A 15,567-nucleotide genomic window follows, 5' to 3' on the forward strand; every position below is an offset into this window, starting at 1 on the left:
GTGATCAACTCCATGCACGAGATCACGCGTTCCCCCACCTCATCTCCCTGTCGGTCCATTGCCGCCGCGGGAATAAAAAGCCAGCACACGTATCCGCTTATGTATTTTCGGTGTTCCAGATTCCTGCCTGCATTTCATCTTTTTCGCCCTTTCATTCTATTTTTAATCGTTAACAGTCGCGCACGCCGCCGTAAATTCTCCCCCCAGCAGACGCACACATTCGGAGCTGAGCAAACAGAGAATATGATTTACGCGTTGGTTCAGGCGCTGGCCGCATTGTATATTGCTACAATATAATTATGACGGCCCGTATATTTCCCCTCGCGGAAATACAGGTAGCAGTCGCACGCGGCGGTATTTGTGGGGATGTACGCCCGCGGCCGCTGCCCGCCCTGTGTTTGGTTTCTCGCGGCGAGGTGTGCCCCGCTGGCAGAGGTGTGCGCCGGCTGCCTTCGTGCCGCTACTTCACTCCGGCGACGTTCTGTGAAGATGTGGCCGAACTAAGGAAGGAATGGGCAGAGCAGTGGCCATAACTTTGAGACAAGGCCGTGCAACCAACTTGACGACTGATTTACGTATCTGCCGTCGTTATAAGCCGTTTCGGCTGTTCAGTGCCCCTGACTACTTAAATAAAATTAAGCAGCAGCACGTGGTTTTGCCTAGGCGCACTATTTTCGCTTCATCCGATGTAGTTGCTCAGCAGAAATTCCTCTGTTTCCACAAGCGATAATATTGTGAACCGCAACATGCAGTTACAACTACTTTCACTGGTCCATTTTTTTTTAACCTACTCAGATACTGAAAGATAGATGTATCTCTCAGCTTGTTTTTTTTTTTTCAGAACAGCCGTTACGATCTTTTTCCGTTTTTCTTTATCAATCTATTAAACTAGCAACAGCGATGAAAAGTAAACACAACATTGCGTTACTATCACAAACGGACTGAAACAGTCTACGTTAATAACTGGTGAAAGACGTTAAATGTGATGTCGCAATATGTTCATAAATTTGTAATCTAATGTCTTTAGCTTTATTTAATAAGAGTTTTCTGTAGAGTTCGGCTGTTTCTTAATGAGTTGTGCCAAACTGCATGTTTCAAATTCGATGAAAAAATGCCTTTGCGGATACGATTACAGGTTGCTTGAAAACGATCTACTGCATGCACGGATGTTACTGTCTACTGCATGTACGGATGTTACTGCTTTGTTTACGATCGGTGGACACTGTATTAATACGCGTACTGCGGTGTTATGCCCTGATAAAGAAAGCGCAAATGTTATTCCTGTCTAAATGAAAGAAACTGTATAGAAACCATGCTGCTGTTAATAGGAACATAAATCTTTTTTGCGCTTCATCAGCTGGACAGACATTTGCAGATGAGAAGATTCACCGGCAATACATAAAATCATGTTTATGAATTACTGGAAAGTGATCTGTATTGTATTTGTAGTGGGACTATACAAACTATACATCACTACTACAAACAAATTATGACTGAAAAGACCTCCCTTGCTTTTCTGAAATAAAGAGCGCTAAATTTTAATGAACCTCCATTGTGACTTATTATAAGAGTAAAAATAAAACTACGAATATTCTTAGTAATAAGTTCAGTCAAAATATGGCGCAAGATTTCGTCGGGAGTAACGTTTGGCTGGGTGTTATACAAGTGTTGGCTCTTAAGTAACACTAATTTGCTAACCAGAAACTCACAATTCCGGCAAACAAAGCAAACGTAAGAATCCGCGCCCTATTTTTTCGATACATAAGGGACAGTCGAGTGAAAACAAGGCAGATGGAAAATAAAGTAAGTAAACTCTTTATTATTTCAAACGCAGACATTTTTCCATGAAGCAATGAGACCTTGTCTCACAAGGGGATAAATATAGTGACAGTTATGGCGATTACTTTGGAAATAATAAACAGTTTCCTTCCTTTTTTCATCTCACAGTAACAAATAATACTTCAAGGGAGTACCATAAAACATACAACAGAAATCCTAGCATAAGGTAGATATACGCTTACCGTTTTACACATACCGTTCATAATAACTGCGTCCGCCCACTAAAACTAGCTTTACAAAGGGGACACAAAATAATCCTGCAACACCATACGCTAGTTCACCAGTTACAACCAACACCTTACATAAAGACAGGGCGGACAACACGTACAAACATACGTGATCTACTCTGTAATAACAATGTAACATACAGTCAACTACAAGACACATAAACTGACAAGTGAATCATTTAAAGCTTCTCTCTAGAACACAATCAGACCACTCCATGACTTAGCCCAGCTTCATAAAATCAAGTGCAGTTATGTAAGGCACTGTTCCATCAACACAGACCCAACACCAGCCCCAGCCTAATACGATAATTCAATTCTTGGTCACTCACTAATACTAACAAAAATCCAATGACGAACACGACACAAGTCACTCTTATCCTCGTTTTCCAATCGTCGTAGGGCTAACTTTCTTCCGCAGCTGCTTTCTGGCTCGTACTTGTTATCCTCGGGGCATACAGAGGTAACTGCCGGCTGCTGCTGCTACAGCCCAGCGACGTTTCGCGTTACAGTTGGCCAGTCCCCCGAGTTGACTGTTCGATGTCCAACTGCTCTGCTGCCTCCACAATGTCCACGACTCCATGCGGGACTGTCAGGATTCCTCCAAGTTCCGCTTCCTCACTTGCTGTGGCTTGTCCACCCGATGCTGACAGTACCTTCGTGTCATCCGATTCCACGGAACCACTCTCACACCGACAGCACCCAAAACAGTCTCTCCAACACAAAACGGGCTCGGCCGACCTGCCATGTGCTGTTGATGCGGTTGATTCCACACCGGTCTGCAGACTCAGTCTCAGCTTTTGCTCCCTCCGTAGACAACGCCGCCAACCACTGGGCCACCCACGCCGAAACATGAGCAACGCTGGCCGTGCGCCATCGTGGTCCCAGCGCGGAGCAAAGTCTGCCCACGGCGGGCCGGAGCAGACACCACTTCGATATGGTCACTTCGACTGGGTACTTCGGACTGATCTTAGCTGTCAGTAGGCCGCCTCAGCCTCGCCGTAGTACTGCACTCGTTTACATGCAGATACACGTACCCTGTTACACCGTAACGCATGAACAGCGCTGGCGTAGAATACTGGCGGGAATTCAAACGTGCTGTGAATTTTACAGTATAGAAACTATGTGTTTAAGTAAGAGATTACAACGAATTACTGAAGACGTCTTGCATTTCACGTGCAGCATTTGGTATTTTTGGATAACTGACACTAAATACTTGAAATGGATTTAAAGCACACGTCTCATTCATTAAATTTCTCTTCAGAGTTTTGTTCTCTGATGCCATTTTGTCATTTATTTAAGTGTTTATGGTTCCATTATAAAGGTAAATGATATTCAGTCTCTTCTTTCACAGTTACATTTAGTTGTCATTATTGTGTGTGTATTCGAATCGCTCTTATTAGATGAAAGGTTTCACCTTCCTGTAGTTATAGTGTTGAGGTGTTTTTTTCTATGCTCTCTTACGTTGAGTAGAGAATAATATCACATTTAAATCAATTTCACGGCATCTTCAGATAGGTCATAGATTTTCAAGCCAATTCTCATGAAATTTGGACATTACGTGCACGATTCTCAGAATCTACAGGTATTAATCAATTGAAAATAATCACTGACTGTGGAAGACATACGGAATTTTGTCTACCACAATTATTACTGCTAAATGAAGGAAAAGTGGGTTTGGGTAACAGTTTTCGAGCTGGGCTAATAGGTCTGTCGTGTGCCGCAGGAACATGTCTTCGAAGCGCAAGTCGCCGCCCACGAAGCTGCAGGAGGGCGGCTGCGGCGACGACGAGCCGTGCCCGCCCCTAGGCGCCTCCCACGCGTCCGCAGCGGCGGCGGCAGCGGCAGCGGCGGCAGGACTCTTGTGCGGCGGCGGCGGTGGCAGCGGCGGAGGCGGCAGCGACGGTGGCGGCTGCCTCACCGACGAGCTGGACGAGTGCTCGAGCAGCAGTGGCGCCGACGACGACGACGAAGACGGCGCGCGCCTACGGCTGCACCACGGCCAAGCCGCCTCCTCCGTCTCCGGGGGCGGCGCGCCCCACGCCACCGGCGAGTCGTCGTCGGGGGCAGCGAGCGACGACGGCGAGGACGCTACGGGAAGCCGCAGCAAGAAGCAGCGCCTGACGGCGGGCTGCGCATCTCCCCAGGCGCATGCGCACTACGGTGCGGCTGTCAAGCCGCGCACCATGGACGACGTGCTCAAGAGGCTTACCTCCAAGATGCACATCCGTGAGGACAAGAGGCCCACGCCCGCCAGCACCCCTACCGGGCGGCCGCCCAGGTGAGTCACAAACAAAGTATGGTCCAGACACGCCTGTATCAGGGTATTCAAGGATATTTTTAAGGAATCTGCCCAGTCATATATGGCTTCAAATAAGAAAGCGATTAGTTTTGTGTAAAAGTCTTCAGACGCACTCGAGATATACTCTCCTCCATCAACAATACCCCTTATAAACTCTCATTCCTTCAGCGCCCAATTAACGTGTCATGGTTACAAAATGGTGACTCGAACTATTAACAGAAGAATGGAAAAGATTAGAAATTTGTGGTAAGGAATATGGGACCAAACTGCTGAGGTCATCGGTCCCTAGGCTTAAGCACTACTTAATCTAACTTAAACTAACTTACGCTAAGGACAACACACACATCCATGCCCGAGGGAGGACTCGAACCTCCGACGGGGGGAGCCGCGCGAACCGTGATAAGGCGCCCTAGACCGTGCGACTGGTACGCGCGGCTCAGAAGAATGGAAAAACTGGTAGAATTCGACATCGGAGATCAGCTTGGGTTCCAGAGAGATATAGGAACACGGGAGGCAATACTGCCCTTCGACTTGTCTTAGGTGATAGGTAAATAATGCCAAGCCTACGTTCATAACATGTGTAGATTTAGTGAAAAAGTTTGACAATGTTGACTAGAATGCTCTCTTTCTGTTCTTGAAGGTAACGTGGATAAAATACAGGGAGCGGAATTTTAATCACAACTACAGAAAAAAAGATAATAGTTATTCAATTCGAATGCATGAAAAGGAAGCATGAATTGATGAAGAAATGGGACAGGGTTTCATCTCCGATATTATTCAATCTTACACTAAGTAAGCAGTTACGAAAGCCAAAGAGACATTTTGAAAGGAAATAAAAGTCCAGGAAGAAAAAATGAATACTTTAACGTTTACCGATGACCTTGTAGTTCTGTCAGAGACGCCAAAGGATTTGGAAGAATACTTGAACAAAATGGATAGCGTCTTGAAAAGAGCTTGTACGATGATTATCAACAAAACTAAATCAAGTGTAATAGAATGCAGACGATTCAAATGAGGCGATACTGAAAGACTTAGTTTGGAAAATGATTAACTAAAACTGGTAGATGTGTTTTTTACTATTTGGCCAGCAAGATAACTGACGATGGCCGAAATATAGAAGAGATATAATAGAGACTGACAACAGCAAGAATAGCAAAAGTCTTAAAAGGGTTACTGCAGATTTCTGCCCTTAATGAGCTTTGTACGTAAGTGAAACATGAACCATAAAAACTTCCGGCAAGAAGATAATAGGAGCTTTTGAAATCTACGGATGGTTAAGATAATATCGGATATCTAATGAAGAGATACTTTAAAAAATTGTGGAGAAAAGAAATTTATGGCACAACTTCACTATAAGATGGGTATGCTGATAGGACATACCTTTAGGTATCAAAAAATAGTTAATTTGGTAATGAAGGGAAGTGAGGGAGGTGAATACAGCAGAGATTTGAGTGCAGCAAGTAGGTTTAAACAGATGTAGACTGCATTAGTTATGCAATAGAGAAGAGGCTTGCACTGTATAGACTAGCGTGGAGAGCTGCATCAAACATCTTCGAACTGGGGACCAAAACAAGGACAATTCTTAAAGAGTGTCTCCAGTTTTCCTCTGCATATAAAACGCCACTCTCGTGAATTCGCAAATGCTGGATGAACATTACTGCCCGGCAAACCGTTCATATCCGACTGAGAACCAACACAAAACAGGGGCAAAACAAAGAAACGACGGGATAACGGCATATACTTTAAGACATCTGTGAACAATTCCCCGTGACAACAGAGGGAACTGTAGCGAGGAAAAGTTTTAGGACGTTGAATGTAGGTCACGGGTGGTCCGTGACTGGTATCAAGGAAGAAATTTGTGGGAGAGACAGATAGAGAGAGAGACGCTGCAGTATTTTGCAAGGTAAGTTATGTAAAATGTCGTAAGTAAAGAAACAATGTTCACGAGACGTGAACAAATCTTAATACCCGAAGATGGGATGAAAGTGTAATGGATATACCTCAAAAACTCTTGTTTCGAGGCATAATTTGTTAGCGTGGCGTGTCGGGAAAGAAGGGCCGTTCATATGGGTGCTTTTCCCATAAACATGAACGTCACGGACGCTATAGTTTTGACTTGATGCGTTAAGAGGCTTCTATTGCATAACGTGACGGGCTGGGCGGCAAACGTAAATAAACATGTGAATCAGGCCCGCGTGTCATCAAAGGTAGCTCATGCCTGGTGTAGTTTGGGATAAAGATAATGGCACAAGATAGGAATTCGTGGTGAGCCGCATCAGCCAATTAGAAGACTCACATCCCCAAAAAATAATTTCTTTAGTGTCTCTGGTAAATGTGGAAGTATCACATATCGTTTTACATGGTCGCAAGACGGAAAGACTCTAGAAAGGGGCAACAGCGCGTTCGTACCATGAAGCGTACCTCTGCTTCGTGCGTTTATTATGGCACATGGGCACCTCTACTAATCATCTCTTTCGTCATCTACTTGCTATAATTTGTTTTGCTGTTACTGATAGGATATGATAAATAGTAAGTTTTTCTCTCATCTTTTACTAAAATAACGAAAGCTTTGAGAGGTGCAAACAGCTGCTTAGTTCACTAAGACGCTATTTAAATTAAGCAGCTGGGGGACTGAGATGCATACTGATAGCGAGAAGCACTTTTTATGCGAAGCGTGGTACATTTTTAGACATCCATCACCAATTTTATTTTGATTTTGGAATGTAAATCATGTTATTCTTTCACAGATGTTGTATTCTTGTAGGCTTCTTTCGTTAATATTTAACGATTGACTATTCCCTTTTTTGCACTAACACCTAAGAATAATGATACCGAATGGTATCAAATGTGTCGAATACGTAAACTCATTTTCGTACGACTCTGGTCCCTTGGGAGAAATTTCAGTAAGAGCAGCATTTCGTCGCTGGAAGCTGCTAACAAAACCTCTCGCACTGTCTCTTCCAGAGCGTCGTTTCTTCGTTTAATGTTTTACATCAATTTGACCTGCGGGAAAATATAACAGATGTGTTACTGTAAGAAACGATCGGGTTAATTCAGGAGATAGTGTTACGAGTACTTCAATGAGAACCATCGGAAGAAAGCCGAAGAAGCTGTTTTTAAGAATGTTAGGGAACTAATATTGCGTAGAGGATGTGAAGGAATTGCAATATTTCGGCAGGACCGTAAATACATTGTAAGACTGATTACGACACGCATAAAAGCGTACACTTAATTTCATCTTACGGTATAAGTTAGTGGAAGAGTAAAAGCGATTGGTAAATATCAGCAAGTGCTCTGCAGCATGTACTGCCCAGTAATTTCCTTTTGATATTCGTAGAGGCAATCACGGATGCAGCAGTAATTCACTGTCATTTATTTAGTCTAAGTCTCAGACGCTCGTCGTAGACTCGATGATATTCCAGACGTCAACAGCTATGCATGCTTCCCCGTCTCGCCAGTATACTTGTACTGACTGCTTGAGAAATTTTGTTCCAACAGAAATAAGATAATATTCGTTCTGCGCTCAGACTAGAAATACTGCAATGCTTTTCTTATTATGTACTAACACCCCATAATGCACAGTTTCAACGAATATGACGCAAGCGCTCTGACGTGTCTTTGCCGAAAACGGTAATCCGTGTACGAGATAGGGAGGACCAAGGGAAGAATTACATCAAAACGGTACGTGAAAAGCCAAGCGTGGTTCCTTTCAAATATGATTCAATTCTCTTATTGTTCCACTTTATCTGTAGAAATGCATGAAACTACTTCAATATCTTACTTCTCCGATAAAAGAGAAAGGCAGTTCTCTTGTGGGCGGAAACAGTGTTAGTAGCTGACTAGCACCCAAAGAAAGTTCAGTCTGATGTAATTAGTTGTCAGAATCCAACAGAGAGAGTAAACACAAGCTTAATGCATGGTAATTATACTGAGTCAATTAATGAGATGAAGCTTGGTTATATATTCCGGATAGCGGCACGTACTTTTCCGTAAACACCTGCGTACTTGCTTCCGAAATAAGCTACACTATTTCTGTAAGAGACGATCGCTCTTCTTTGCGTTCAGAATGTCTTGCTATCAGATGACAAATTAGTGCCATCTGGGCTCTTGGAAAGGAGTTCAAGTAATTTTCTTAAATAGATGACTGGATCAGCGAAAGTGATGAAATGTAAAATGCACAGTCATCGTTGTAGTGGCACAAATAACAAAGACAGTCATGTCTCGAGTACAAAAATTTTCAAATTAATATTCACAGTTTACCCTGAGAATACTCGAATATGAATTTTATGTTATTTTTATAAATATGACGACATAAAAATGAAATTAAACGACCTAATTTTATCGCTAATTTACCACATGGACAAACCTTTGACATTCCGCCTTGAGCTTTCATCGTAGCGTCTAGGAGAAGAGGTACAGGCACGCGACAAATTTCCGCAGGCCTGCTCCTAGGTGGGACTACCGTAGCTTAGCGCTGGACGAGGAACGTTGTAATATATCTACTAGTCGGATCTTACACAATTTTAAAACGCCTTATTTGACGATAATAAGACAAAATAAGTGAAATATGACATCTGCATTGAAATATAATACGTTGACATCCTTTAAGGCAGTTATGAAACCATCAGGTCACGAATAATAACCAAATAAATTATACTGGCGAAGATCGAAATACGGTTTAACATGCAAAAAATCATTTATAGAGGTGCATAGCAATCAATAATACAGACTAAAAGACAATATTATCTCACCCATATAATTTGTAGCTGTTAGTTGTCGGAAATTTTGGAAAGTTTTCCTGATGACTTCGCGGTCTTTGCTGACAAGAGCTCTTTGCTGATTTCTTTCGTGCGAAAGAAAAAGTGGCACTTCATGAAACGGAAAATTAATTTGCCAGCAATGTCAAGTTTAAGTTCCAACAACATCTGAAATCACATTTTCCTAAAACAATTTCGTCATTTCTTTCCAGACACTCTTAAAATACTCCAGCCCATATATTTGAGACGGAAGACAGTTTCTTTTCAATAATTACTTCAACCTGTAAAAGAATGTTGAAAACGCTCTCGGGCGGAAAGTCAAATAAGAAAGGCCATTTATTGAGCTGAAGTCCTTTATGGCGATGAAGGTTGCAACTTTTGTGTCAGAAGGCATTTCATTCACAATGGTTTGAGCACACTTCACACAGCTGCTCTGTTTATTAAGCTTTTTGACAATGTAACCTGCTATGTGATAAACTAAACATAGTTTTGGAACATTGTCTTTATACGGAATAGGAATATCATTCTCCCAGACCGCTATCACCATTTTCTCCTTAATTCTGTCCTCAGCAGATAAGTTGGTGCGTTTGTTTCGTACCTCCATTTCTTTAGCACGTAAACGCATCTGAATTCGGTTCACAGTTCCCGGAATCACATACACCCATCTTCACGAGAGCATACACGCACTGTAACATATGTAAATGCACAAAATCTACAGTTGATGGGTGGTTGTCACAGCTTATAGACCTCTAAATTCCAAAATGACGATATACCGAGAAACTTCCAACATACTCTTAAGCGTGTCAAAGATTCCATTGTCGTGTTGGAAAAAATGTGTTATTTCTTGAGCAAATGGTTTCGTAAAAGCCAATTAATATTTTGTCTGACGGAGAATATTTGTACAGTGAATTATAAGGTATTCTAGAGTCGGGCGCACCTGATGTACCAAGGTATTCGTATCTCTCACGAATAGTTCTGTATTTTCATTGCCGCTAAATTCTCGAGATTTGTTTTGCGAAAAAAGCCTACAAACACACACGAAAATATTACTCCACTGTTACATTTTGATAAAAAAATTTCAACATCACGCAACAACAATTCTAAATGTATGTTACGAGCCGCACTGTTAGAATTCAACTTCAGCCAGTAACAAGCGACCGCTGCGTCGTCTGTTTGTCAGCGCAGCAACTACCGTTACAAAAGATATAATGAAAGCAGAAGTAACGGCACTCCTCCTTCTAAAGAGCTATGCATTTACTTTGAGCCATAATTGAGCGTATCGACAGCTGTTCCCCGTAAAATGAACATGCGCACTTCGGTATTTATTTGCTCCGAAAATTAGCCAATGACATAACGTCAATAGCGACAGCGCGGACGTTAGAAGACGCCACTTCAAACTTTTTATACGTTTTGGTTTTTATTCATTGATTCTAGCTAATCGTTACATATATTCCTTCGATACTTTTGGTATCTGGGGAAATGCAAAGTATTTTTGAACAGATAGACAACTTATCCTTCACCTAGACGACAAACTGCTGTCGAGTTTCAGTGGCATACAACTTTGTAGTCCGTGAAGCCTAGTTGTGGTCCTCTTCCCCGCTAATTATCGTATTAACGCGAAGCATACAAGGCCTTGGTGTGACGTTCAACATTTAGTGTGAATCGAAGTTGAAGGTGGAATATGTCTCACCGTGTCTCGAACAAGTCCGTCTCGCATCTCTAAGAACTCAGTAAATTAACTATAATCAAATCCAGTACAGTACTTCAGTACCTCGTGGTTTTTGGTAGCCTTGCGTGGGCGTTCTCCTTCGGCCACACTTCGGACGTTTCCGCGCTAAAGCTGATACCATGTGTTTACTATTATAATGAATTTTTATTCAACTGGTGAATATGTCGGATGAGAGACTGTTTTAACCTTACTCTTACTCCATAGTATACACCACGGATCTGTGTGTTCAAACAAATTCAGCTGTTCCAAAAACTTTGGTCGCAAATAATAAAAGGAGACTGACACCACGACCTGTGTATGACGTCTCAGCATTAATAAGTATTTCCTACTGCTTTTTAAATATTTCTTCTTACACCACAGTCGTTATCTCCACAAGTATTCTGAAGAGAGGTTGGTCACCCAGTGACTCACTGAGTACCTTTACATGACGTTCTTTGCATCATCAGCGACACAACTTCCGTAATCAGGTTTTGTCCTTTTTCCCTCAGAATGAAAAGTGGAAGACTATAGTAAAGTACCACGAATTTGTCTACATACTATTGCGAATAGAAAAATTAGTGTCAAGGAAATCTGTATTTGAGTAATGATGCTTTACGAAGTTAAACCCCTTCTACATAATTTGACGCTAGGCTCCAAGAACGCCGTCCGTGACGAAAAATATGTCCCCAATTACGTAAATCATGTCGAGTCATTTATCTGTTAATACGTCACCCATATTCGTCAGCAGCTTTAGAGATTGTCGTTACATAAAGACATGACAACGACTGAGACAGTCTATGGAAAATTCAAAATTTTTTCTACAAACACAACAATAATTCTGCAAGATTGCTGTTCCATAGCTTTCATTGGGGTTTTAAGCAGACGTTGGTTTTCATTGGAGCTTTAAGCAGAAGTTGTCTCTCGTGCACACTTCCGAAAAGGACAATGCCTCGTCGGAAGAGTATAGTTCTAATTTCGCCATTTGCGTCTTGCTTCTCCTTAAGAATTGATATTTTGATGGGCGTAGACTTGTCTCCACTCACGCCCTCTCGTAGAGTTAAGTTAATTTTTTCAAGTTGTAAAGTGGCATTAAATTCCTGGAATTCTAAGTGCTCTTTTTCGCTCGTTGTAGTGAATAGTGTCAGTCTATGGATATAAAAGACTTGCTATGTGGCTTATTTATCGAGGTTCATATACGATATGGAGCTGGGGCTGATTGACAATGTCTCCAGCCATAGATTTGTGGTAGGACCGTTATCCAAAGAGATATGCATATGGTGGCAAATGGCTTAACAGGCTGCGAGACTAGGAAGTCAGTCAATCATATTATCCGGAGGAAGTGTGGAGGACATTTCCACACTCATAAATGCTTGCTTTATAACTGACAAAGGAAGATGTAAAAATTTTGAAGTTCGCATTTAGATCATAACAGTTGTTTCATACGCCGCGAGTACATTATTCATTTAGAAAACGTCGTTGCCCTTCGTTTAATTTGGAATTCCACAGTCGATGCCCTGAGACACGTTTCCATGAGTTCCTTGATATAAATTATACCTTTTTTGCTTTCACAGATATCAATTTTTTTGAAGAAAAGACTTTTCACATAAACGTTAGTTTCTTGGGTTACCTACGTAGCAGCGACTTTCAAGTTACTCCCCCCCCCCCCCCCCCTCCCCGTCCCTCCCCCAACTCCATATCTCTCTCTGTCTATCTATCTATCTATCTCTCTCTATCTCTCTCTTATTTGTCTTACGTCATCATTATTCAGGGAAAACACATGGAATGTAAATTACTTTGGCACTAAGCAATAAGAAAGCTACCTCCACCCTTCTTTTGTAGAGCGTTACTGGTAAGTCCTTGTCCGACGGACAGTACTGTCGTCATATGAGTTGCCGAAGCCAAACATGTAACATTTGGCATTATATACCTGGTTTCGAACGATCTCGTTACAGTTTCTCGTTCAAGTGTTCTAGATATAATTTATAGCATTAGACATAGCGTACGGAAATAAGGTGGTGGCAGATGACTATTGCAGTTGACGTGTGGTAGGCACGTAGCTGGACGGTTTTTTTGCCTGCCCTCAAGTAAGTCTGTTAGGAATATCACGAAGAGCCTGCCGGCTGCGTCTTCAGTTGCTCTGCGGCAGTGGATGCCAGACCTCGGCCACTTGGTTCAAAGTGCGCAGACGACGCCATATCGGAGATCCTGACAGCGGCGAATCAAGGCCTGCGATAAATATAGCGAACTGGCCTGCAACAAAATAAGTCGTGCGCCGCAGATAAGGCTTCATTTACAACGGCAGCTCAGCTCGCAGCGGCCGCCAGCCATCAGCATAAGTAGGCTAGCGCTTCGTCTCCCCCCTCCCTCCTCAAGGCGATAGAAGGACGCGCTAGCATCGCACCGACACCTTTCTCTGCGGTCGTTCATTACTGGTTCCCTTAATTAGAGGCGCCCTCCGATGCTCGCGCTGATATCTGCGACCTAAACTGCGATTGCCCTGCGCCTACCATACGCTTTCTAGTAGTCTAGTTCTTGACTTGCAAACAGCGTTAGCACTGGCGTTAGACGATTTCGGGAAGCCCCGTCTATCGGCGACGTATTGGTGCCCCAAGAGTGTTTGGTGCATTCTTTAAACATTTTAACAATGAGACGGGCTTTTATTGTGCCATCGGTCTTCTGACTTGTTTGTTGCAGCCCGCCGCGAATTCCTCTTCTGTGCCAACCTCTTCATCTCATACTATCACTTGGACCCGTCATCCTTAATCATTTGTCGGATATAGTCAAATCTCTGTATTTCAGTTAACGGATCTAATTCCTCCTCGGTTTCACTGAGACAGCAATGTCATCAGCGAATTTTATCTTTGATATCCTTTCATCTTGAATTTTAATCTCACTGCTGAAAGGTTCTGTAGTCTTATAAAGAAACAAATTGAACTTACGGTTCCATAAATATGGATCTTATGGAAATGCGTCAGACTCTGAGGATAGTCATTGAATAAATGTCTCTCACTGTTAAGTAAACCCAACGCTGTGGAAGTTAGCCGTTTGAAACCTGGACACCTCAAATACTAAACAAGGGAACAACGTACTCTACAAATGACGATACGGGAAAGGGAATATATTATTCTGTTTGGTTATTAGAATTAATTTTTTTTACCAACTGTGTTACTTCTTAACGAAACGATGTGCGGTATTTTAACGTCTTTACCTGGTAACATTGGTAAAACTGTGGTTATCCGTTAATCCTAGTCATCACAGTTAGCACCTTTTGCACCATTTTTGGTTCAAATGGGTTCAAATGGCTCTGAGCACTATTGGACTTAACATATGTCATCAGTCCCCGAGAACTTAGAACTACTTACACCTAACTAACCTAAGGACATCAAACTCATCCATGCCCGAGGCAGGATTAGAATATGATTCTCACCGGAGATAAATTTTCATTTATTTATTTCATATTTATTTTCCTGCCCAAGCCCTAAAAACGTTACAGCTTGGATGCAAATTTTATCTCATTTCGGAATCATAAGAGGATTAATTTATATTGTGGTTGCAGACAATTTGTTGTTATACATATCACATGGTCGCAATCACATATTTTTTTCGAAATGTTATTCAATTGGACGTGGAGTAACAACTCAAAAACCAATTTATGCAGCAATAAAGGTGTTGTGTAATACACTCTATAAGAGTACTGAAACGGTCGATGACACTATCTACTAAAAGGTATCTGGACACGTATTAGTAGACATTAATATGTGGTATTTTCACACTTCAGCTTTAGGACAACTTCAGCACTGCTGGAAACACTTTCAATGAGGTGTCTGAATGTCTGTGAAGGAATGGCAGCCCATTTTTCCTCGACAGTCGAAACAAGAGAGGTTAAAACAAGAGAGGTTAGCGATGTTGGATGCTGGATTCTAGGGTCTGGGGCGAAGTCGACTTCCTAACGCATCCCAAAGATGTTCCATTGGCTTCAGGTAAGGACCCTTGGAAGGTCAGTCCATTTTAGGAGTGTTATCGTCCACAAACCACTGCCTCACAGATGCTGCTTCACGACAGCGCGTATTGTCAGGCTGACGCAATCATCGGCTCCCGACTATTACTCTACTGTACGCGGTGTACAGTGCTGTAAAATGTGTTCATATCCTTCCAAATTTAGCGTTTTTTCAAGCACGATAACGAGAGCACACCCTAATCACGAAAATCACCATAACACTTCTTCCGTACTTCACTGTTGGTACTGCAGATGATGGTAAGTAATGTCTTCCAGGCATTCACCAAACCCAAATCCTTCCATCACATTTCCAAAGAATATAGCGTTACTCATCACTACAAATCATTCTTTACAGTCATGCACTGTCCTTGGCATCGTTCTTTACACCACCTCAAGTGTCGCAGAAATGTGTAGCGTCTAAGGAGCTGCTCGACCGTTGTACCCTACTGCTTGTAATTCCCTACGCACAGTCATTCTGCTAGGTGGAGTGCTGACAGCGCGTTGGAACTCAAGAATGACTCCTTCCTTTGATTTCGTACGATTTTTTATAGCCACCGTCAACAGCGCTAGACGATCTTTGCCTTTCTGTACATGTGGTCTGCTACTCACCGTTTACCTGTGGTTGTTCCTTCGCGTTTCACAATCACATCACCATCAGTCGACTTGGGCAAGCACGGATACGTTGAGCGCATCTGTAAATACCACTATGCAAACGCTACTTGTGGAGCAAAATCATCTTT

The 15,567-nt window shown here is 42.4% G+C and overlaps 1 protein-coding gene across 3 annotated transcripts in view; it reads left to right on the top strand.

Moving 5' to 3' along the window:
* The window catches only part of LOC126281465 (transcription factor SOX-5-like), an 821,264-nt gene that overhangs the window by 569,936 nt on the left and 235,761 nt on the right, over window positions 1-15,567 (top strand). For all 3 annotated transcript variants that reach the window (XM_049980457.1, XM_049980458.1, XM_049980459.1), the window contains one exon: window positions 3,790-4,344. In XM_049980457.1, coding sequence (XP_049836414.1) covers window positions 3,790-4,344 — 555 coding nt within the window. The remainder of the gene's footprint in view (window positions 1-3,789; window positions 4,345-15,567) is intronic.

The sequence above is a fragment of the Schistocerca gregaria genome, chromosome 7, assembly GCF_023897955.1.
Source record: "Schistocerca gregaria isolate iqSchGreg1 chromosome 7, iqSchGreg1.2, whole genome shotgun sequence".
Taxonomy (NCBI): domain Eukaryota; kingdom Metazoa; phylum Arthropoda; class Insecta; order Orthoptera; family Acrididae; genus Schistocerca; species Schistocerca gregaria.